The sequence below is a fragment of the Parasteatoda tepidariorum genome, chromosome 2 (genome assembly GCF_043381705.1).
Source record: "Parasteatoda tepidariorum isolate YZ-2023 chromosome 2, CAS_Ptep_4.0, whole genome shotgun sequence".
In the NCBI taxonomy this organism is placed as follows: Eukaryota; Metazoa; Arthropoda; class Arachnida; order Araneae; family Theridiidae; genus Parasteatoda; species Parasteatoda tepidariorum.
Window position 1 is genome coordinate 62,130,007 of NC_092205.1, and position 22,852 is coordinate 62,152,858.

Genomic DNA, 22,852 nt, shown 5'->3' on the forward strand with positions numbered 1-22,852 from the left:
AATATATTTCCTTTCATCATTATTCCTAGGACACAAAACATTGTAAACACAGAAAGATAGAAAACATTTTAAAGAAACCGCAAAACGTTTCTTTTTTTATTTATTCCTGCATTTCATGTTCCTTTAAACACTGAAGAGTAACTGTACCGTTTTCGACAAGAGTAAAATGCATTTGATTCTTTGATCTGGGAAGAAAAAAATGAAGAAAGTAGTTTCCAACTAAACTTACGTTTAGATTAATTTTTCTTTTTGATCCAACAAGATAAAAATAATATTGAAAGTCAAGTCTTATATCTGATCAGGGTACGTAGCGTTTTTAAAAAGTGCTTAAAGGTGCTTATTTTCAATTATGCTTTTTAAAAGCCCTTAAAGGTGCTTTTTTCATCGAGTGTTTTTAAAAAGTGCTTAATTTTCCCTTTACCATGTTGAGTTTCTCCACGTATTATACAAAAAGACACTTCATATTGTTCTACTCAACGTTTTCAAAATTAATTCAGCCAATCTATTTCGGCGTACCGTCAGTCCGTAGCGTAGGAAAACGCCATTCGTTTTACATGATTCAAAATTTCATAATTTTTGACAATAGTCAAAAACTATGTCAAAAGTTTTTTTTTGACATGACGGTTAAAACCAAATAAAATCGTCAATTGTCAAAAACTTGCCAACCCTGCCAAATTATATTTTTTTAAAGTGCATAAAAATATTTTTGAGTGCTTAAAAAGTGCTTTAAAGGTGCTTATTTTTTTGTTGAAAAATTTGACTACGCACCCTGTCTGATATTAGATCCGATTGAGATAATTCCTTTCATTTGTCAAATATTCAAGATACGTGCGTTTAAATTTTTATTTCATATGTGGAATATTCATTTTCTTTCAAAGGGAATCTACAGTAAACACTCTTTATATGTGATGCCACAATAGGCATTATATATTTCCTACCTTTTAAAATTTCTTTAATTTCTTAAACTTATTTTTTTAATCATTCTTAATCAAATTTTAATTAAATGAAATAAATTATTTAATTTTCTTTAAATTTATAAAAAGCGAATATTAAATATTTTATTCTTTTCTTATCGATCAATGTAAACGCTAACTTTTTATTTCAATACTAATGTAAGACTCATTAATTCACTGCCGTGACTAATCGATAACAAAATTCCATTTATAACTCTTGATTCTTTATTTCTTACAGCAAATATGTTTCAGTTTCATGGTTATACTAATTGTCTTTTCGGCGATTCACGATTGCCAAATTATTTTAAATCTAATATTGATCATGACGGGTTGGCTTTATTTTTGGCTATTTTATCCTTCGATAATTGGCCAACCTATCTCTTTTCATGCCCCTAACTGTCCATTGGGAACAATTCATTTACTTTCAATTTCCAATTTTTGGCGACTGTAGGTGCCCTTTTGGGCCTCTGAGTCCCAACCGTTGAATATGAATCTTAACAGAAATTCTTGATATGAAGAGAATGTTTTTTCTTGATCCCTTTAAGGGCTTTTTCTTTATTTTTATATTTTGAATTATGGTCATTTTTAATACTTAATTCCATTTTTCGTAAATGATTTTATTCGTTACTCTGAAATAATTATCATTATATTACATCCAAATTAAGACGTATTTATAACGGCCAAAAGTCAATGGTCATGCATGAACTACCACAAAAAATTTGGAATGATTATCATCGCTTCCATGCCATTTATAATGCCATGAGCAGTATAATTACCAAAAGCTTCATAAGTATCGATGGAAATATATTTTCCGGCCTATTATTTGTGCGAATATTTGCTGATAACTTCAGAAGAGGACTTAGTTAACATAAATGTGGGTAACAGTAAAGGTCAGAGCCGCGATGGCACAGGGGATAGAGCATTCGCCTTCCAATGAGGCGAACCGGGTTCGAATCCCAGTCGATACGAATTCCACCTCCGGCTTGCACCGACCACAGTGCTGACGTGAAATATCCTCAGTGGTAGACGGATCATGGGTTAGAGTCCCCCTGGGAAATTCTCGTGGTCTTCCTCTCCATGTTACGCACATGCGGGTTAGCTCCATCAAAATACCTTCACGGAGGCTAATTTCTCCCAATACTCGATCCAGGAGTTCCCTTGTCTTCTGGATTGGGTTCAAAATTACAAGGCTACGGAGTTGAACATTAGTAGTCGTCAAACCATAAAATTGGGTCGCCTGTTCAACGATAAAATTAAAAAAAGCAGTAAAGGTCTGTTTAGGGTCAAGATTCTCATCGAGTTTATTTGTAATAATAAGCACAGAATTTATAAATTCAGTTTTTATGCTTCGTAGTTCAAATTAATGGACAACTTTTTACACTAAGTAAAATTTACGAAATACACCTCGTTTCACACCTATGGTCTTCAAAACCAAATTAATTTTTGGTAAATCAGCTGAATGAATTTCATTTAATAAAAAAAATCAATCCCAATCCAAAAAATATTTTAACGTAAAGTTACTAGAAAAATGATGCTATTAAGAGTTATAAACAAAATATATCGATGTCGAGCAAACATTCCATTTTAAACAAGTAATTGTTCTATGCAAATATACATATTTATAAAATATAAAGATTCAGATTCCGTTACTTTAAAATAATTAAATTTTATTTAAAAACCTGAAAAGGAAGACTAAAAAAATAATTTTCATTCCTGTCACTAATTTAAAGGCTTAATTACAATTTATACACTGTAAAAAGTTTTAGTACAGTTACCGCCATTTTTGGTGCTGAGGAAACTAAATACATTTTTAAGTAAAGAGTATTTATCGCTGAAAAAATTGAATAATATAGACAAAATAACAATTGTTTCGAAGATTTAGTGCTAATATATTGCTAAGAATGTGAATGAACATTTTTAGCAGGCACTAAAATGTTCAATTTAACGCTATAAATTTCGATATCAGTATTTTAAATTTATAAATAAATATTTGTATAAAGTGATAAAGAATCATTGCTTCTCCGTGTTAGGCTGATCCTGGTTTATTCAAACTTAAAAACAAAAAATAATGTTATTCACAATATAATTTGACAGCGCTTTTAAATTTTCCGTATTATACGGGAAATTTGAATTGCTTTTACAGCTTTCATCTTAAACAGAGTATTTTATTTTTTTCATCGCAAGAGGAAATATTTTAGCTGCTGCTGCTAGATATTTATTTGAGTTTTAAAGAAATTATTATTAATTAACGGCAAATGTACTAATGTAAAAATAAACTATTAATAAAACAAAAAGGGAACAAATCTATTATTTTTAAGGGATATTTAAATTAAAAAAATCAATTTTTTTTAAGAATCAAGTTGTAAAAAATAGGGTCAAAAGTAAGAGTTGGTTTACCAGGGACAGAAATAAAGAATTACAATTAGGATCTTTTCACTTTTGAAAAATTCTACAGTGCCCACTCGAAATCATTAACACTAAAGACACTTTTTAAAGCCTCAAAACATTTTTATTTTAAAAAATTCCATCGCTAAGTAACTAATTAGCGTGGCTTTATTAACAGATTGCGTGCAACTACTTTCATACATTCAAGCAATTTCCTCTTACAAGAGGCCTTCAAATCATTAATCCTCTTGAGTTTATTAAAACTTGGTTTTATTTTTACCACTTTTAATTAATTTGTTTACTTTTTTTATAGTAAATTGTCACTCATGAAAGAAAAAACTATTCACGAGATCGTAAAAGCTTAATTTTTATATCCAAAGTAAACTGATTATTTCTTTTTCTTAAAACATGTGGATTTACTAGTTTTCGTTCGTAATGACAAATCAATATCCTCGACAGCAGCTCATTTCAATGCACTGGAGTCCGGGCAATCTGTCAGCGAGAGTATTTGATGATGATGCTGTATTTTTGTCGTGTCATTGACAAGACCTACAAATGGCGGAGTGTGCAGATTGTTATGGAATTGACAAGTCATCTATCACGAACGCAGTCGCACTTCCTGTTCTTTTAAGAGATAGAATAGAATCGATTAAAGTTTCTTTATCAAGCAGGGCAAAAGACTATCATGGCCGGAATACGGGTGTAATTTTATGTCAATAAATGGTGTTGAAATTAAGCATTCAACTCGTTAATTTCATTTGTTGTTACCGTGAAACGCGTATGTTTTATTAATTATCTGGAATTGGAATTTATGGATATAAATATTTATATTATGTTTCACTATTGTGTCCAACACATAAAAAAACGACTCAATAATGTTTTCATTTAAGCGAATATGATAGATAGCACAAGATCTGAAATTGAGACAATTATATTTTGTCATTTATGAATATAAACGGTCGTGTTTCGTAAATACTGACTAAATAATGTGTCTAATATTACATGCTTCAATAGTAAAATAAATAATCTCAAGAAACTGAATTTGTAATATATAACTTGATTAAGAACTTCATTCACTTCAAGAATATATAAGTAGGAAATAACAGTCGACCTGTTTCAAGCGTTCAAAAACAGATGCCCATTTTCAAGACTTGCCAGTCGTGAAGGAGAAGAAATGAAAGTGATTTGAATTAAAAAATGAAACGTTGTCAACGAAAAATTGAAAAAATAAAGGTGATAAACAAAACTAGTAGCAAGAGAAAGAAAAGATTGTAGTAGTTGTTCATTTACGTCACACTAGAGCTACACAATGGGCTATTGGCGACTGTCTGGGAAGCAGCCCTGAAGATGATCCGAAGACATACCATCACAACTTCTATCCTCAGCAGAGGGTATGGCCAACACCTCCTAAAAGAACGAAGGCCTCAGCACGGATCAATTTAGTAGTCCGAAGTGACGAACATAAACTGCGCAGTCGATGAAAAAGAAGATAGATGTCACTACATTCGGGCTACTGAATTGCGCAGTAATGGAAAATACGAAAGATGTCATTGCGTTCGGACTACTAAAGGATCAAATTTCTTGTTTATGGTAACCCGTGCTAAGGCCTTCTCCTTTCTAAGAGGTATTGGTATGGCACCCCGCTTCGGTAGCCCGACGACCTGCTTGTGGTGTCGAGCACTTTACGGTAGAACAGTTTAACGAGGACTAATACAGCACACTCTCGGACCCTTCACAGAATGATTCACTTGGATTGTACACTGGCAGTCAGTGATGTTTGACTTCGGTGATCTACTGGGAACCATGTCTAAACGATCAGTCCACTGCGGGACACAAAAAAAAGATGAAAAACGGAACAAGGCAAACCACTGTGGCCGAGAGGAGCAAATCAGGTAGAAATGCATTTACACGCGCTATGGAGAGGTAAAATAACTAATTTGCCCCTCTCAGCTACTGTGGTTGTCTTGTTTTTTTTCTCTCTCCCTTCTACTGTATTTTTTTCTAGTTTAGTTCCTCGCCTTTATTAACCAGTTTTTGTTTATAAGTTAACGTTTTATATTTCAAATCACTTTCGCTTATTTACATTCATGTTTGGCAAGTCTTGAAAATTGACGCATGTTTCTGAACGCTTGAAACATGTCGACTGTTATTTCCGATTTATGTATTTTTGAAGCGAATGAAGTTTTTAATCAAGTAAAAAGCTATAATAATACTTGGATATAATATGAACCAATAGATACTTCAAAATTGTGTTATAGACAATTATTTTTTTCAATACATGAATAGGAATGAAAAATAATTAATATTACGCTAATATTATTTTAATACTGTGACCAATGTAACCAAACAGTAAATAAAATATGAGTTTCGAGTTCTTTTATTGTTCCTGAGTATGAATAATCGTATTGCGTTAATATTGTCAAAATAATGTGTCTAACTTTAAACAATGCAGAATAACATTTCATACAAGTGAATCAATACTCCATGCAATTGAATAGTATATAAAGCTTTACTATTGTATACTTAATGTAACTACTAAATGGGTAGTAGTTAGGGCTTCAAAGAACGTTGAAACTTAAGAAGTAGAATAAAATAAGAAAAACTGTGTTCCTATTCAAGCTAGCATATTAATTATAGTCAAAATTTGTTTCAAAAACTTTCTAGCCGTATATTTCCTAATATACAATAAATATATAGAATAAATGCTAATATGTTTCCTAATTGAGCTATGAATTGTCAAGAGTGAAGCAGATGGATTGAAAATGTTTTCATATCTTGAACTAGCATCTTTAAACATAAAGGCAATCACTTAAATCAAAAGAGCTGATTATTTGTGATTAGACCATCCTCTCATATATGTCTTGTGGTTTTTAAATATGTTTAACAATTCAACAACAATCTCTAGATGGTAACTGATTTCGCTGTAAAATTTTTGCCTTTGCAAGTGTAGTATTTCTTGAATTTATAGTAACATATCTTAAATCTTACTGATCTATCCTATCAACAAATAGATTCGAAAATGCAGACCCAAGTCTGCATATGCAGGCCACCTCGAATGTAGAAGGCTCATTCAAGCAAAAGTGGACAGATAATAAATAATATATAATTAAATGCGAGAAGGTATTTATATGCAAAAAACTATCGTGATTAGTGAGTGACATTTTCTATGAGACTGAGCGTAGTTTTCATAACCAAAATTCAAAGGAATACGAGTCTCATCCTTAAAATGCACGTTTTTTTTCCTCTAAAAATAGCGTGTAATTTGTGAATGTTTGACTACTAATCTGGTTCCCGATATTCGTATTTATTCCAGAACTAAATCAACGAGTTACAGTTTTGATTATGATCCGTATTGGTTAAATTTTAGCATGATTCAGAAACAAAACCAATATTTTGAGGAAGAATAATAAAAACTTACCTTTCTCCAGCAATAGACCTGCTTTGCTACAAGCATGGATATTTTGTTATTGCTTATTGGTTATTGCAATTACATAAATTTTTAGGCTCGTGTGCTCAAAATAGGCTTATAAACCTTCGTCAAGTAGAAGAGGACAGATAGCACAATAGGAGTGACAGCACCAAGTAGTACCGCCTCCAAAAGCAAAGATGGGATATTTTGTTTTAGCTATTAATCTATTAATATATTGGTACACATACATGCATTCTTGTATTCTCAATTACATAAGCATGGTAAATAAGCCTTTGTCAAGTATAAAGGCAGGTAACATAAAGCAGAGAAATGCAGCACGAAGATCTATGTTGAGATTCGAACCCGCTACCTCTGCTTACCGAGTGTTCGTTAGTCGATACCACACAGCGAGATTGGTGGATAGGTGTTTTATTTACGTCGCGCTACAGCTGTACAATGGCTCTTGGTGACGGTGTGGGAAACATCTCCGAGGAAGATCCAAAGATATGCAAATCACAATTTTGATCCTCTGCAGAGGGGATGGCTCCCCCGATTTGGTAGCCTGACGACCTGCACGCGAAGTTGAGCACTTACCGCGAGCACGAAGTTGAGAATATTTTAACGAGGACCTATACCGAGCATCCTCGGTTTACTACGTAAGCTAATCAAAGCGGTCACCCACCCGCTTCCTGACCGCAGCCAGTGATTGCTCTATATTTAATGTTCATCAGTAATTAAGAATATTCCATTTGCATTTCCACCACTTCATCGAACCACGACATCGATCAAGATCAGAATAAATGGATAAAATGCCGCCAACAGCCTTAGGCAACCTTATATTCTTATTCAATCCAAATTCAAAAAATTTTAAGTCTGAAATTTTTGTTTCAAATCGGACGTCATGTGGAAATAAAAGTTTGGAAATTGCAGTGAAAATGCTTTAATAACCTGTTACGTGTTTTTGACGTAATATTACGCGATATTGTATTTTGTGCACCCTGTTTTCGAAGTAATAACACGTTCCGATTAGTTCTTCCATTTCCTCTTATTTTTGACGCATCATTTTGCTCCATACGTCTTACCTGCACGCTTGCAAGGAGAGATAGAAAATCAAATAGCATTAAAACAGGTTAAGGAGCAATTTTTATCTTACCCTTCGCATTGATGACTGAAAATCATCTTTAGATGTTGATCTTCTCCTGTCTGTTCTTGCTGCTTTAATCATGGCCGCCTGAACGGCGGCTTCTGATAGGTTTTTAGTGTCTTGCCTTTTATTGAGTAAATTTTTTAGAGTTCGTATTTCTTGCTCTCGATCATGAATAATTCGGCCTAATTGCTCGGATAGATTTCGAGCGTTTTTCAGCTGCCTCTCCATAATTTCGGACATTCGTCTTTCCCTGACTAATTGAGATTTCGTGTCCTGAAAAATAAACATTTTATTCCATTACACCGAGTTATTAAGTGAAATGATTCGTTTGCTAAGTTATTTAAGAATGAGATTAATGACATACTTAATTAAATATAAAACGGGAAAATTAATAAATGCACTGTGTTTTATGACCATTAACCAAATATACATATTTTTAGAATCCTTTTCATGAAAGTTTACATAAAGGAAACAAAAACGATATTGGCATTGAACGAATTACAATTGAGGAAGCGGTACCGAAAATATCAAAAATTGTTCGATCGTCGAAGGGTACAGTAAGAAGACTTCTAAGTTTCATTAAACAAATCGAACTTGATTTGATGTTTAATGACCAAGATTTTCGCCTCTTGTGACTTGTCATATTTCAATAGAGTTTCTTTTTATTCTCCGCTTGAATAATATTAGTTTGAGACCCATAACTTTTATGCTTTTTTTATTTCTTTTTGACAAAGATTACTGAAAACAAAATGCATGAGTTAAATAAAGAATTATAGCAAAATTTTATAATAAATATAGCAAAATTGCAGCTGTGAGCTAGTTTTCAAAATCATCAGAATTCATACCAGCAATCGCTGATCCTTCTTAAGTTCTATTACAGAACTATTTTGACAGGACACCATTTAAAGAATTTATATTTGTTAAGCTACCATTTAGTTAACCCATGTTGACCTAGCGTGACACATACCTCATACGAATTACTAGTATTCTTCTTATCTGAAACAAGACTGTTTTTACATCAAGCAAATGTTTCGTATTCTTTTCAAAAATCAAGTAGGTAGATAGCAGAAGAAAATATTCATTAAAAAAATAACCTCTTTTTTACTACAAAGTTTTTTTGTGTAAGTACATGTAAACATTTTTAGCGTTAAAAACATTGTCTTTACATTGTTAAACTTCCAAATAATCCTTTTATATGCGCATGACATAACCTTGTAAGACACCAACAATGTTTGACGCTTACATAACTATACTTTCGAATTTAGTCGCGCTAACTCTCTTCGGGGTATTCCTCCTGGGACAAACATAATTAATTAATAACATACAGAAAATTGAATTTTAATTCACTTTACGGTCCCTTAAGAATTGAGTTAAGGAAAATGGTAATTAATTCACTAAAGAAAGGGGGGTTAAAAGTTTATAGTGATTCGTGGAGAGGATTATTAAATATCTCACCTGAAACTTAGATTCTTTATCACAGAAAGCTTCTTGAAGTTTTTCTATAGTTGACTGCATTTTCACTTTTTCCTTTTCATGCTTCGTACAAATAATGCTTGCCTGGGAGGAAAAAATATAATTATAAGTTAATATGATGGTTATGATAAATTAACGTTTTAATTGCTTTTCGAAATATCTCAAATGCTAAAATTCTTTTTAAAAAAGGGATTAAATTGGGTGTGATTAATGCAATGTAAGAACATTTAGATGAAATTACAGTACTCTCTGAATGCCGGTACTTTGTATCGTAAAATTTTCCGGAACAGAAAAATATGATCTACCGTTATTTTTACAGTAATATTTACTGTAAAATCACTGCAATAAAATAAACATTACTGCAAAAATTACGGTATAAAATTTTACGGTAAAAATTGAGTTTACGGTAAAAGGGATCATACAAATGCTGCACTCGAGTACTCGAGTGAGTACTGAAGGTATGTTAGGGCCGTGAACTGAAAATATATGTCACTACTTCTGGTAAGATATACTGCAGTTTTCTGCCATTTTTTATTCGAAAATTCTACCATTTTACACACTACAAAAATAACTAAATTTTATTAAAAAACAACTAAAAAAACTAAAAAAAAATTATGTTTTTTGCTATTCCTGTTTTTTTTATAGACTTTTTCCATATATTTGACGGTTTAAAGCTGTTTTTCACTAAAGAGTTTTTCTCTGTGAAATAAACCGCTTTATAGCACACCAGCTGATAGTTTTTTTTTTTTGGAATAAATTTAGCAGATTTTTTTATAGTGTAAGGTGTGCTTTAATTTTTGTACTTTTAAGCATTGTAATGAGTTCGAGACTTTTTCATAGAACAAAATATTGTTTGTTTCTGAAAAAAGTAGTTGTTTTCCAGTGAAACATTGTGCGAAAACAAATAATGCATTACAAAAATAATATCATATTTTTGATTCAAATAATAAATTCCTGGTTAAATATAGATGCATGACACGATTCTTTAACTGATTTTATGTTAACGCATTTGAAAGACTGCATTTCTGAAGATTGCATTGTTTTAACAAAGAACCGAGTATTTCCTACACTTCGTGAAACATAACTTAAGATAATAATCTAGTCTTAGAATTATTTTCTGGCAGAGCACTTCGTATTAATCTTTATCTAGAAATCAGTCGCCTGTTTTAGTAGGTCCAACCTATTTCTCTCATATCACAAAAACAAAATAAAATGGCGAGTTCGTTGAAACCTTACTCCACGGAAGTTTTCTTCTTTCTCGATTTCCCGTACACTGATAGTGAAGGTCTTTTAATAGCCTATTACAAAGAAGAAGAAAAAAAAGTACCTTTAGTTGGTTTCTGATGTTCGTCCTCAGGAAAAGTTCGACGTAAGGGCCGCATTAAAAACTAAGAAAGCTATCTATTTTTCTTCTGGAATTTTTGTACGTGGCAGTGTAACAGTTAAGTTGAGGTGTTGCCACTTTTTATCGTTTGCTTCCTGAATGTACATTTATTTTAAATTGCTTCGCTGATTTTTTGACTCAAAAGTCTAACGAAAAATAAGGAGGAAAAGTTAGAAAGTAGGAGAAAAGTTTGGCATTTCTTTCTTTCTTAATATTAGGAAAGATTTAAAGATAATAATCTTAGAATACGAGTTTGTTAAGTGACGTCGATACTTAAAAGAGTGTATATAGTAGATTTTTTTTCTACTTGAGAAAATACGTGTTTAGTAATAAAAAATAAAAATGATTTTTCAAACCTTTTTAATTCACGTTCTGCTAATTGTTCCTTACTAAATATTTACTACACCGAAGAGCCATTACATTATGACCACCCTGCTAATAACATGTAGGACCACCTTTAGCCCTCAAAACTGCTAGCAATCGCCGTGGCATTGATTCCACAAGGTGCTGATAGGTAGTCTGAGGTATTTGGTACCAAGCGCTCACCAACTGGTCCTGCATTTCTCTCACATTGCGAGGGGGTACCGTGGTAGAACGAATTTGGTTTTCCGAGTAGGACCACAAATGCTCTATTGGATAAAGGTCAGGTGAATTTGGGGGCCAAGACATGACTTGAAAGTCACGGGAATGTTCCTCTACGATTCGACCCTTATGACATGGTGCATTATCCTGTTGGTAAACACCATCCCCGGCAGGAAAAACTGTTGCCATGAATGGGTGAACCTGGTCTGACTCTATGTTCAAGTAGCTTACAGACGTCAGGGATTGTTCTATGAGGATTATGGGTCCTAATATGGCCCATGAAAACATTGTTCCTGGGCGAGAAACCATGAAAACCTGGGCGAGCGCATTGCATTGATGGAGGGTGGTCATAATGTAATGCCTCTTCGGTGTATATATAACTACTGAATTAATACCATACTGAATTTTTGTGAGGGATTTGGAGAAAATTTAATTTTAACCTTATTCTTCCATGGTGTACCAAAAGTGACCAAAGATTTAAAAACGACGTAAAAAAGAACAGAAGAAGATAAAAATGTCCATTTTTCTTAGGAAACTAGTTTTATGCACAACAAGTGAAAAAGATAAATACAACTTTAATCAAAGACAGCTATGTCGAGTAAACATTTGCATGGACGTTTGCTGATTTTATCTTCAATTTAGGACATTTTGCTAAAACAATTGTTGGCGAATGTTGGATGGCTTAAAACTATTGTATTATAGGTAGTATAAGTTAGTAGTGCCATCTGTTGATGCATTTTGTAACTAATTTCTAAATTTAATAAAAAATAATTAGCTAGATTCCTAAGCAAAGCGTAACGTGGTGCATTTTTTTAAAAATCCCATTCTGATTTTCTTTAATTCGTTTTTATAATAAAATATATATATGTTTTCCACAATGAATTTTTTTATGTTATTGTTATCTAAAATAACAAAAAGGATAGAATTACTATCCAAATGAAGCATAAAATTATCTTATATTAATCTCACCAAACATCAAAAACATTAATAATTAGTTAAAAGTTTACATATCTAAACCATTGCTAAACCATTGCGCACTTTCATTTTTAATAGATTGTGCACAAGATAAAAATTACCAGATAAACAAATAATTAAAACTTTTAATGAGATTTTGAGTCTACTGTTATGATAATGATACCGAAAGTAAATGAAAGGAAAATTAAGAAATTCTTTATGGAAGTGATCTAACTTTCTTCCTGGCTTTCTATTATCTTACCTCATTTTAATCAGTATCTGAAGCGAAGCCTGACTGAAAAAAAGTGAAATAGAAATTAAGATTTTTCTATTTTCAGCAGCGAAAGTCGAAGTTTAGATATTTCGAGTAAAAATTATTTTATATGCTGATGAAAATAATATGTTGATGAAAGTATGTATATTTCTGACAAAATGTTTGCGGTCATGATTTTAAAGTAGCATCAGCTTTAAAATAATTTTAATTTATTTATTTACATTAAAAACTTTTTTTTATATTAAAACTTTTTTTAATGAGAATTCAAAAAATGTAAACTTTTTTAAATCATAAATTTCTTTTTAAAATTTCAGCTTTACTTTTTTTTTACATTTTTAAAAAAGTACACTTTTTCTAATTTTTTAAAGTCCCTTTTAAAGTTGAAGCAATACATTTCATCCTTTACAAAATAATAAGGTGTTTTTTGAGATTTTTTTTGAGGTTAACAGATGTAAAAAATGCAATTGGGGCAGAAAATGAGGTTATGTTTTGCACTAAAAATAATCATATCAATAAACTTCATCTACATCTCATGAAATCATAACCTCATATATAGCTCATCAATACTTTTAGTTGAGATCGGGTGAAATTATTCACCTCTCAAATGTGCTTATTTACTTGAAGATTAACAAAAAATAACATGTAAACCTCAAAAAGACCTCGCTTAGCTAGTTGTTCTGAGGTAGATTTTTATTAACTTCAAAACAACCTCAAGTAAATAATAGTAGTGAAAAAACAGTAGTAATAGCAGAAATAAAACAACTTCATTATCTTGATTATAAACCTCGGGAACTGACTTTTTAAAGTTGTTTATGAAAACAATTTGAAATAAGTCTCAATCAAATAATATCTCAAAACAACCTAAAAAAATCAAATAACATCTTAAAACAACCTAAAATAAACCTCAATAACACTTTAAATATTTGTAAGAGACATTTTTCTTCAAAATAAAATGCATAGTTGCAAATTAAACAAAAATACAAAACTTAGATTGCAAATAAAATGTAAACAATTTTCATAAATATTTGCAGTTAGATCTTATGCATGAGGAAAGTATAAGCAAACGAAGTATAAAATTACTTGGCAGTTCTTTGAAAGCAAAATTGAATTCATATATGCAGAATTTTAATTAATTTTAACTAAATTTTCTTTAAAGAAACATTTGAGAAGTTTCTGGTCTTTAATGATGTAAATTAAATTCACATTCAGCTGCAGAGAAAAAATTAAAATCCTTCCTTAATTTTAATTAAAATGCATACTAAATTAAGTATGTTTAAGTATTCTTATTCTAACTTTTAATTTCACATCGCTAAAGGATAAAACTAATTAAAACCGGAACAAAACTATATGAAATTGCAGTTTAAATTTAAAAAATGTATAAATTTATTCGTATATCCTGAAGAATTTAATAAAGTTATATATATATATTTATTTTCCGGTTATACAGAAATCAAGATTATTGTTTGGTTTAGATTTTATATTGAAATTTGGAAATAAAACCTGAATCTAAGTAGAAAATCTGAAATCTGTTTAAAATTTCTCAATATAATTTTATACAAAAGTAAGTAATTTCAATACATTCTTTAAATAAATTCAATTCTTTCAAGCCAAATTATTTTACTACCAACTAGCTTTCGTATTATTTTCCGGTTATACTGAAAACAAGTATACTATTTGGTTTCGATTTTACACTGTAAATTAGACTTAAAATTGAATTCAAGTCAAAAATTTGAAATCTGTCTTAAATTTCTCGATTTAATTTAATACAAAAGTAAATAATTTCCCTAAATTCTTTAAATAAATTTAATTCTTTCAAGCCAAATTATTTAACATCGAACTAGATTTCGCATTATTTTCCGGTTATACAGAAAACAAGATTACTGTCTGTTTTTGATTTTATACTGAAAATTGGAAAGGAGACCAGAATCCAAGAAGAAGATCTGAAATCTGTTTAAAATTTCTCAATTTGATTTGATACAAATGTACATAATTTCCCTAAATTCTTTTAATGAATTTAATTCTTTCGATCCAAATTATGTAACATCGAACTATCTTTCGTATTATTTTCCGGTTTTACAGAAAACGAGATTATTGTTTGGTTTCGATTTTTATTGAAAATTGGAAATGAAACCCGAATCCAAGAAGAAAATCTGAAATTTGCTTAAAATTCTCAATTTAATTTAATACAAAAATAAATAATTTCAGCAAATTCTTTAAATAAATCTAATTCTTTCGAGCCAAATTATTTATCTTCCAACTAGCTTTCGTATTATTTTCCGGTTATGCAGAAACCTAGATTACTGTTTGGTTTCGAATTCATACAGAAAAATGAGAAAGGAAACCAGAATCTAAGTAAAAAAATTTGAAATCTGTCTTAAATTTCTCGATTTAATTTAATACAAAAGTAAATAATTTCCCTGAATTCTTTAAATAAATTTAATTCCTTCAATCCAAATTATTTAACATCGAACTAGCTTTCGTGTTATTTTCCGGTTATACAGAAAACAAGATTACTGTCTGTTTTTGATTTTATACTGAAAATTGGAAAGGAGACCAGAATCCAAGAAGAAGATCTGAAATCTGTTTAAAATTTCTCAATTTGATTTGATACAAAAGTACATAATTTCCCTAAATTCTTTTAATGAATTTAATTCTTTCGATCCAAATTATGTAACATCAAACTATCTTTCGTATTATTTTCTGGTTTTACAGAAAACGAGATTACTGTTTGGTTTCGAATTCATACTGAAAAATGAGAAAGAAAACCAGAATCTAAGTAAAAAAATTTGAAATCTATCTTAAATTTCTCGATTTAATTTAATACGAAAGTAAACAATTTCCCTAAATTCTTTAAATAAATGTAATTCTTTCGAGTCAAATTATTTAACTTCGAACTAGATTTCGTATTATTTTCCGGTTATATAGAAACCAAGATTATTGCTTGGTTTCGATTTTGATAATGAGATCCAGAATTTCGCCAAAGGGGTAAAAACTATACAGAATAAAAATAGCCAAAAAAGAAAAAAATAGAAGTGGTGGGACCATTGAAGGTATGAAGTACTTTGATGAAAGTTGGAGAAAACTTTTTCGCCTGTTCTTTTGTTCAGAATAAAGATAATGACTTGAAGAAAAAGTACATGACAAATCGGCACAGCTGACATTGCCAGCAAGCCTCTTACATTCCCTCTTTTCTTCTTCTCCTCTTCACTTCCTTTCCTTTTGCTTCGCTGATCGAATCATTGGATAGATAACTAAATGAAGTACAAAATGGCGATAAATCGGCTCATAGATAGTTTAATTGCGTAAATCAAATCTAATTACTCATATCAGTTAGAATATTGCATTGTATAGATTTACTGTAAGTTTTTTATAAATATGAAAATTAAAATTTAATTTATTCGAATAATTTTTTATTAATTATATAATATTTTTTCTTCCATCTTATGAAATAATATGCATATAATGGATAAAGCAAGAACGAAAATTTAGTTAAAGCTGCAAATTCGCAATCCTACTCGATTAAGAAGCGAAGAATATTAAACTCTTCACCTTTAACAAGGTGAAACTAGCTCCAAACTAAGTGGGTTAAAACCTGAACCCAATATATATATATATATATACTGGATTAGTTTGTTGAAAATCTGGCACTGAAGAAGCTGTTGATTATTTTAATTACAGGCTACATTTTAGATTTTCAAATCCAAAACTTTCTGTGACTAATTCCAAGAATTTTCATGACTTAACGAAATTACTATTTTCTCTGACAAAAACACAACAATAAATTTAANAATATTTTGAAAGTCCAAAACCGAAACTAACGGTAAGTCGAACTTCCGATATGTCGAAGTTTTTCGTCAGTCCTATCAGATTCGAGTTATCGCGAATTCACTGTATATATAAATTAAACGCTGTTATCCTCTGAATTGCCCTTAATCTTTAAAAACATCAGTGTTGGAAATACAAGGAAACGTCACTTAATTTTTAAAAAATGTTTTTTTTCAACGAAACGCTTGATAACCTTCAATCAAGCAAGTTTAGCTTTTATAGGGCCGCATTTCTCTGTAGCCAAATGATCAGGCTCGTGACTAATGAGCTCGAATTGTGCTCAATTTTCATTATTTAATGCTTTTATTAGCTACATGCTTCAAATTTCGGAAACTCTAATGTGCTTCCTCTCTATCTTAAAAATAAGGAAAGAAGGAAGCGTTCTTGGGAACAGAGAAATTGCAGTCTTCTTATAATTTCGCAATGGGCCTTTCAAATAATATAAGACACTTTTTATATGTCAAATGTAAGCAAATAAAACCTACAAGATTACTTTATCAACATATATTGAATTTATAATATGTGTATCGAAAATTCTGAATAATAGGTGAAATAATAAATATATGAATTACAAAATATTTTAAATGCAATAAGAGTATAATTTTATTTTTTAAAAAAAACATGTAACCCTGCTTATATAAATGAAATAATTTATTTATGAAAATAGAAAGTATTCACACTGGGATCATAAATTACTTTTTAGCTGAGAAAAAAAACTGGAGTGATACCAAAATCCAACAAATCGCAGTACAGGGCGGTAGATGTAATAAATAGAAAGACAAGTTTAATTGTTTGAAGAAACAGAGAAGTTCAAACACCTTTAACTGTCAATTAAACTTACTATGATATGTATTACATCCACTTCCTTTGTTATAATGTGTGAGATTTCAAAAGCCTGTTTTTTGTATTTAAAATGAAACTCTTAGTTTTATTTTTGATAAAGATTCTAAAAATATGTAATAAAGGCGGCTTTCACAAAACACCTTGTACATGAAAGAAAACCCTTTAAACTTATATCTAAAAGTTAAATCTCGTAAACGATTAGTATACGAATAAAATAAATACCTGGAATGTTTATAAGATATATTTAAAAATAACCTTGTATATCCATATATTAAAATCAAGATATCGGTAACACTAAGAAATTGATTTTATAAATATTTTAAGAAATTCAGTCTAACCTTAAGAGAAGTTCCATATGAACAATATACAAGTTTAATATAAAGTTTCAATGCACATTTTTTATATCTGAAATGAAACATTTTGTTTTATTTTTGATAAAGATTCTAAAAATATGCAATAAGGGTGGCTTTTACAAAACACCTTGTGTATGAAAGTAAACCCTTTATACTTATATCTAAAAATTAAAGTATCATAAACGATAAGTATCCGAATAAAAATAAATGCCTGAAATGTTTATAAGATAGTCTATATTTAGGAATAAACTTGTATATCCATATATTAAAATCAAGATATCTGTAACTCTAAGAAATTGATTTCATAAATATTTTAAGAAATTCAGTCTAACTTTAAGAGAAGTTCCATATGAACAATATACAAGTTTAATATAAAGTTTCATTGTCGTCCTTTCATGTAAGTAAATAGATATATAAGTCAGCATGCAAAAGTCATTCAAGTACAAAGAATGAATACTGATATGTATTAGGTGGAAATGAAATTGTAAGAATCATCTGTAATCTAACATTAACAGGAATCCTGGTTTCGACGATGCATATTTATTCCACCAAGGAATTTAATTTAGGAGCCCCGTATCTCTTTAATGCATTCTCTCTTCAAGATATTGCCTTTGAAATTAATTTCCGAAACTTAAAGTTTAGTATTTGGTTGAATAAATAATAATAGGCCATTTAAAATAGGAAATGGCCGGCTATTTATTTAGATTTCAGGATGCGTACATGTAATTTAATACTTCACAGAATAAATTGTTATAAGTTGTTAAATGACAGCGTGTTTTAAGAAAGATTTAAGTTATAAGGTACATTTTAAAACTGAAATTTCATTTTGATGTGTTTCATAGTGGGTATCAGAATGTTTGATATTGTGGATGTTTTTCTCATCGGAGGCTGTTTCTTTAGGTATATTAAACATTTAATGTTTATTTTCACTCTATAGAATATATTAATATTAAATGTTTGTAATAAAACTCCCTATCTAGCTTTTTACTGTTAACTTTGTAGAATATGAACACTATATAAGATGGAATACCGTCTAAGACAAAAAATTTCAGAAACTCAGAAAGCCGAATAGAGAGATTTTTCACGTCACGTAGTTCACGTATGAAAGTTCTGCGCAAGCTCTGTAGAATCGTGTTTGTTTAGTAGTAACTGCATTGTTCTGTATTCATGATTGTTCTGAAGTAATTGCGTTGCATATAATTTATGGAAGTAAACGCGAGGAATGCTATGATAAAGTGCAGCATCTCTCATTTAATTTAGTTTATAAAAGTTTGCATCTGCATAATGTGTAAACGAAAAGTTAAAAAAAAAATTAAAATTTGTAGAAAGGGACTGAAACGTTTCTTTGATTTATGCAATGATCCTTTTTTTATACAAACACTAATTAATTTATTTGGAATATTGAAAAAATTTGTGCTATTTAATGAAAAGTTTCGAAGTATTCCATAATGAAGAATGAGTGATAAAGAAGCGGATATTAAAAACGATATTTCAAACTTGAAGAAGACGCTTACCACGAAGTTTTGAAAGATATTTAGCATATGAAAATCTTGTTTTATTTTTAAAATAGATGTACTATCCACTATAGTAAACTTGCAATGCGCAAAAAAATGTTTCAAATATAAAACCAAAGTAAATATTTAAAAGTAAATAAAGTAGATTATGGATATTCTTTATTATTATATTGTTTACAGCAAACCAAAGAATAACTCAACAAAAAATTTATGTCATATTCATTTAATTTTACTTTATTTTTAACTTTGTTCGTATAACTTTTTTTATCTCTTCTTCTTCTTCTTCTTTGTCAGCTCAACTGTCCACTGCAGGCTTTGGCTGCCTCAACAGCTAACAAACGCCAGCGCCTCCTATCCATGGCAACTCCCTTCCAATTTTTTTTATCTCTGATTATCTTTAATGAAAGTCTTTTTTTTAAAAGTATTTTAAGATTACTTAATTATTTTAATGTGAGGAAATCTTAATTTTCATAATAATTTGCATTTGCGTGAGAAGGAGATCAGAAGGTCTAAAACAGGTTTTTGGTTCGGCAGGCGATCGATTCTATCTTAAAGAGAGTTTTCTACTTTTTAGTTTAACTGAGGGATATAGAAAAAAGTTCTTAAAAAGTAAAAAGAGAAACTGGGGTCTCTTAAACTTAGTTTCTCTTTAATGCATTAATAATCCCCTTTACTTTGTACATTGCAAGACAAGATTCAATAATTATCCTATTTAAATGCTAACTACATTAAATAAGAAATAAGGCACCATCCCAAAATCTAAACAAAACGTCAACAGACGAAGCATTAAAAAAATACGTTGATAGAGTTTTGCAAAAATAAAGTCCACTCTTGGGACTCCATTTCTTTGACAAAAAAGACTTTGTTTGCTTTTACTTAGTAATTTATATTTTGTCAGGCATTTAATTTTAAACTTACTCAGGTGACTTCTAAGTGTCAGTAGTTGCTAAGATGAATAACTTCAGGTAAATAAAAATAAAAAAACAATCATGGCAACTTTCCAAGTTTAACAGTTTAAACGAGAATGACTGAATATTTTTTACGGAATTGTTATCTCTAGTTCCGTTTTTGTCAAAATGGAACTAAATGTGTTTTAATGATAGCAAAGAAAGATATTTTTATCTATTAAATTTTCATTGTTCGTGAATTTCAAGAAAAAGCTAATCTATTTCTATTTTAATTTATTTTAAAATAACTTGCTGTTTTCGGATTAGACATCCAAATTTAATATTCTTGTAATTCTTTTACACTTAGTGTTGTTTTTAAGTGAACCATTTTGAGGGTTTTTTACATTCCAAGTGGTAATTGTGTGGCTGATTAGATTGCTTTTTTCCCAATTGCTTATTTCAGGATTAACTCTGATGTAATTCTGTTTTTAAGAGGATGCTACGCCGTGGCAGAAACCCTTCATGGCAATTTTTCCCCACCTACATAAGTAATTTAAAATACATAAAAAGTAAGTTCAGATTTGCATAAAGTGAATTATAAAATTTTAAATGCTGAAATATTTTTCTCAAAATAACAACTTTAGGTAGGATTGCTCGCTGTTACGCAGTGTTGAAGTATTCTTGCAATAATTTGTTTGCATTTTGGTATTTTGTAAACATTATTTCATCATTTGAATTTTCATAGTTTACTCTAGGTTTACCTAAACTCCATTTTCTTTAATTTCAAAATACCAATTGTGGCTAAAGAAAATTTGCCATGCATTGTTTTTACCATAGAAGAAAGCCCTTTTAAGCCCTGTTCTGAATAAGCTTCCTCAGAAAATCAAAGCTTGAACAAAACTACAGTCTTACTATCTAGAGAACTCCTCCTGCCACCGAGTCTGGAGCTGTCTACTGCTTTGGAAACAAGGGTGGGTACATTTTTTAGGAGACTTGCCGTAAATGTTCACCCTATACCCCTACTCGAAGTAGTTCAACCTCGTCACCATAGTGACCGACAGTGCTCCAGACGAATATGGCAAGGGAAGTTCTTTATATAGAAAGAAATGATTTCTAATGCTAGTTGCTACGCTCTCTTTTTCTGTTGCTAGGTTCAGAAACCATTGTTCACGACGGTTCCAATCAAAACCGAGTCTTTGGATGTAGTTCCGTGGTCCTTTATCTAAACAATAAGATCTGCCAAAAAAATCCCTGAACTAACACTCAATTAGACGACAGTAAGCAGAAATTCATACGTTTGCTAACAGTACTGACTTTCAATATATGCCTGTTTAGTAGTTTGTAATAAGTATGTAAAGATTTTCACCTAGTCAAATCATTTAGGACGGTTTTTTGCATTTAATTTATTTGATTTCATACCTTTTGTTTGTTTTTTTAAACTAAATAAGTATGAAATTAGCTTTTTACTTTAAACCAGCTCATTTCTCTTTTGTATTCTTCAGTTACATCACCGTAATTTATGTTTTAAAAAACAGAAAAAGCAAACAAGTAAGCTTGAAATTATACGTTTACTTGATTTTAATGAGAGATATGCTGCCTAAATAAAAATATATGCATAAATTTAATTTTCTTTGGTACATAAAAGAAATTCCTTTTTTTTTAAAAAAATTTTATGGAAATTTTTTATGCAATGTTTTTTCCAAAATCAGCAAAGTAATTTATCATTATGTATACTTTAAATAGTTTTTTCGCGTTTTTAAACCACAGAGTAAATAAAGTAATATTTTTTCTCTTATTTATAGTTTTTAGTTTCTCTATTTGGCTTCGGGGAGAAGAATGGCTGATCATTTACCAACAAGCCTCTCGACTTACTTCTTTTAATTAACTCTAAGCTCCGCACTTTTGGAAAGTGCCCAAACGAACGAACCTTAGAAAAACGTTATAAATTAAATGTTTTTGTTCTTTTTTGGGGATGCATAATTATTGCAAAAAGTATGAAAAATACGAATATTATGATTGTTTCTGGCTAAACGACTAAAAATCCATCCAGTGTGAATTTGAGAAACGTAAAACCCACATAATAACTCATTCATATTAAAAAATAAAATAATGAGAATATCTTGTAGTGGAACATCAAAATGTATTAGTTTTTCCAATTAACCATTCGTATTATGCCTTTAGAAAGGGATGGCATTCGAGGTTTGGACTGTTGCCAAAGGTCGAAACTACGATTTGGATGATAACGGAAAATTTTACTTTGTATTTCAAAGGTTTCGAATGCTTATAAAATAAATGCATATATCGAGTAAAAATGTATTTTTGTGCTATGTATGCATATATTTGCCTTGAAAAAAAGAGGAAAAAATAGTTTTTTAGAAGTTAAAATTACATTTTAAATTAAAAAATTTATAAGAAAAAAGTTTTGGCGTTAAACATTTTACTAAGTAAAGATTACAAAAATGAACCCCCCTCCGTAGTAGTAGATATAACAAACAGCAATAATTAAATATTCAGTGGAGTTGCAAAAAGAGGATGACTAAGGCGGTCCACCCTAGATGACATTTATAGGGGCAACAAAATCGCTCATATCAACTACTTAAACAATGTCTACCTCCTCCAAGCCACTGTGGCTCATAGAATAGTTCATTTGCCACCCAATGCGGTGGCCTTGGCTCCAGGCTCGCGCCGATCACAGTGCTGACATCAAATAGAATCCCCTTCCGGCGAGCTAATAGTGGAAGGTTTTCGTGGTTTTATTCTTCATGTAACAAAATGCGGGTTAGTCTCATCAAAAAGTTCTTCAGGTAGGATAGTTTGCCCCAATGCTTGATGCAGGAGCTCCCTATATATATAACACGAGGGATGCTAT

The 22,852-nt window shown here is 30.5% G+C and overlaps 1 protein-coding gene across 4 annotated transcripts in view; it reads right to left on the bottom strand.

Annotated features, from left to right (window-relative positions):
• Positions 1-22,852, bottom strand: part of LOC107451053 (putative leucine-rich repeat-containing protein DDB_G0290503) — a 224,549-nt gene that overhangs the window by 50,632 nt on the left and 151,065 nt on the right. For 2 of the 4 annotated variants that reach the window (XM_043039812.2, XM_071177657.1), the window contains exons 5-6: positions 9,350-9,451; positions 7,901-8,167 (exon numbers count right to left, since the gene is read on the bottom strand). In XM_043039812.2, coding sequence (XP_042895746.1) covers positions 7,901-8,167; positions 9,350-9,451 — 369 coding nt within the window. Of the gene's footprint in view, positions 1-6,756; positions 6,826-7,900; positions 8,168-9,349; positions 9,452-10,694; positions 10,774-22,852 lie in introns of those variants that run through there. The other 2 variants (XM_071177658.1, XM_043039813.2) reach the window with 2 other exon arrangements.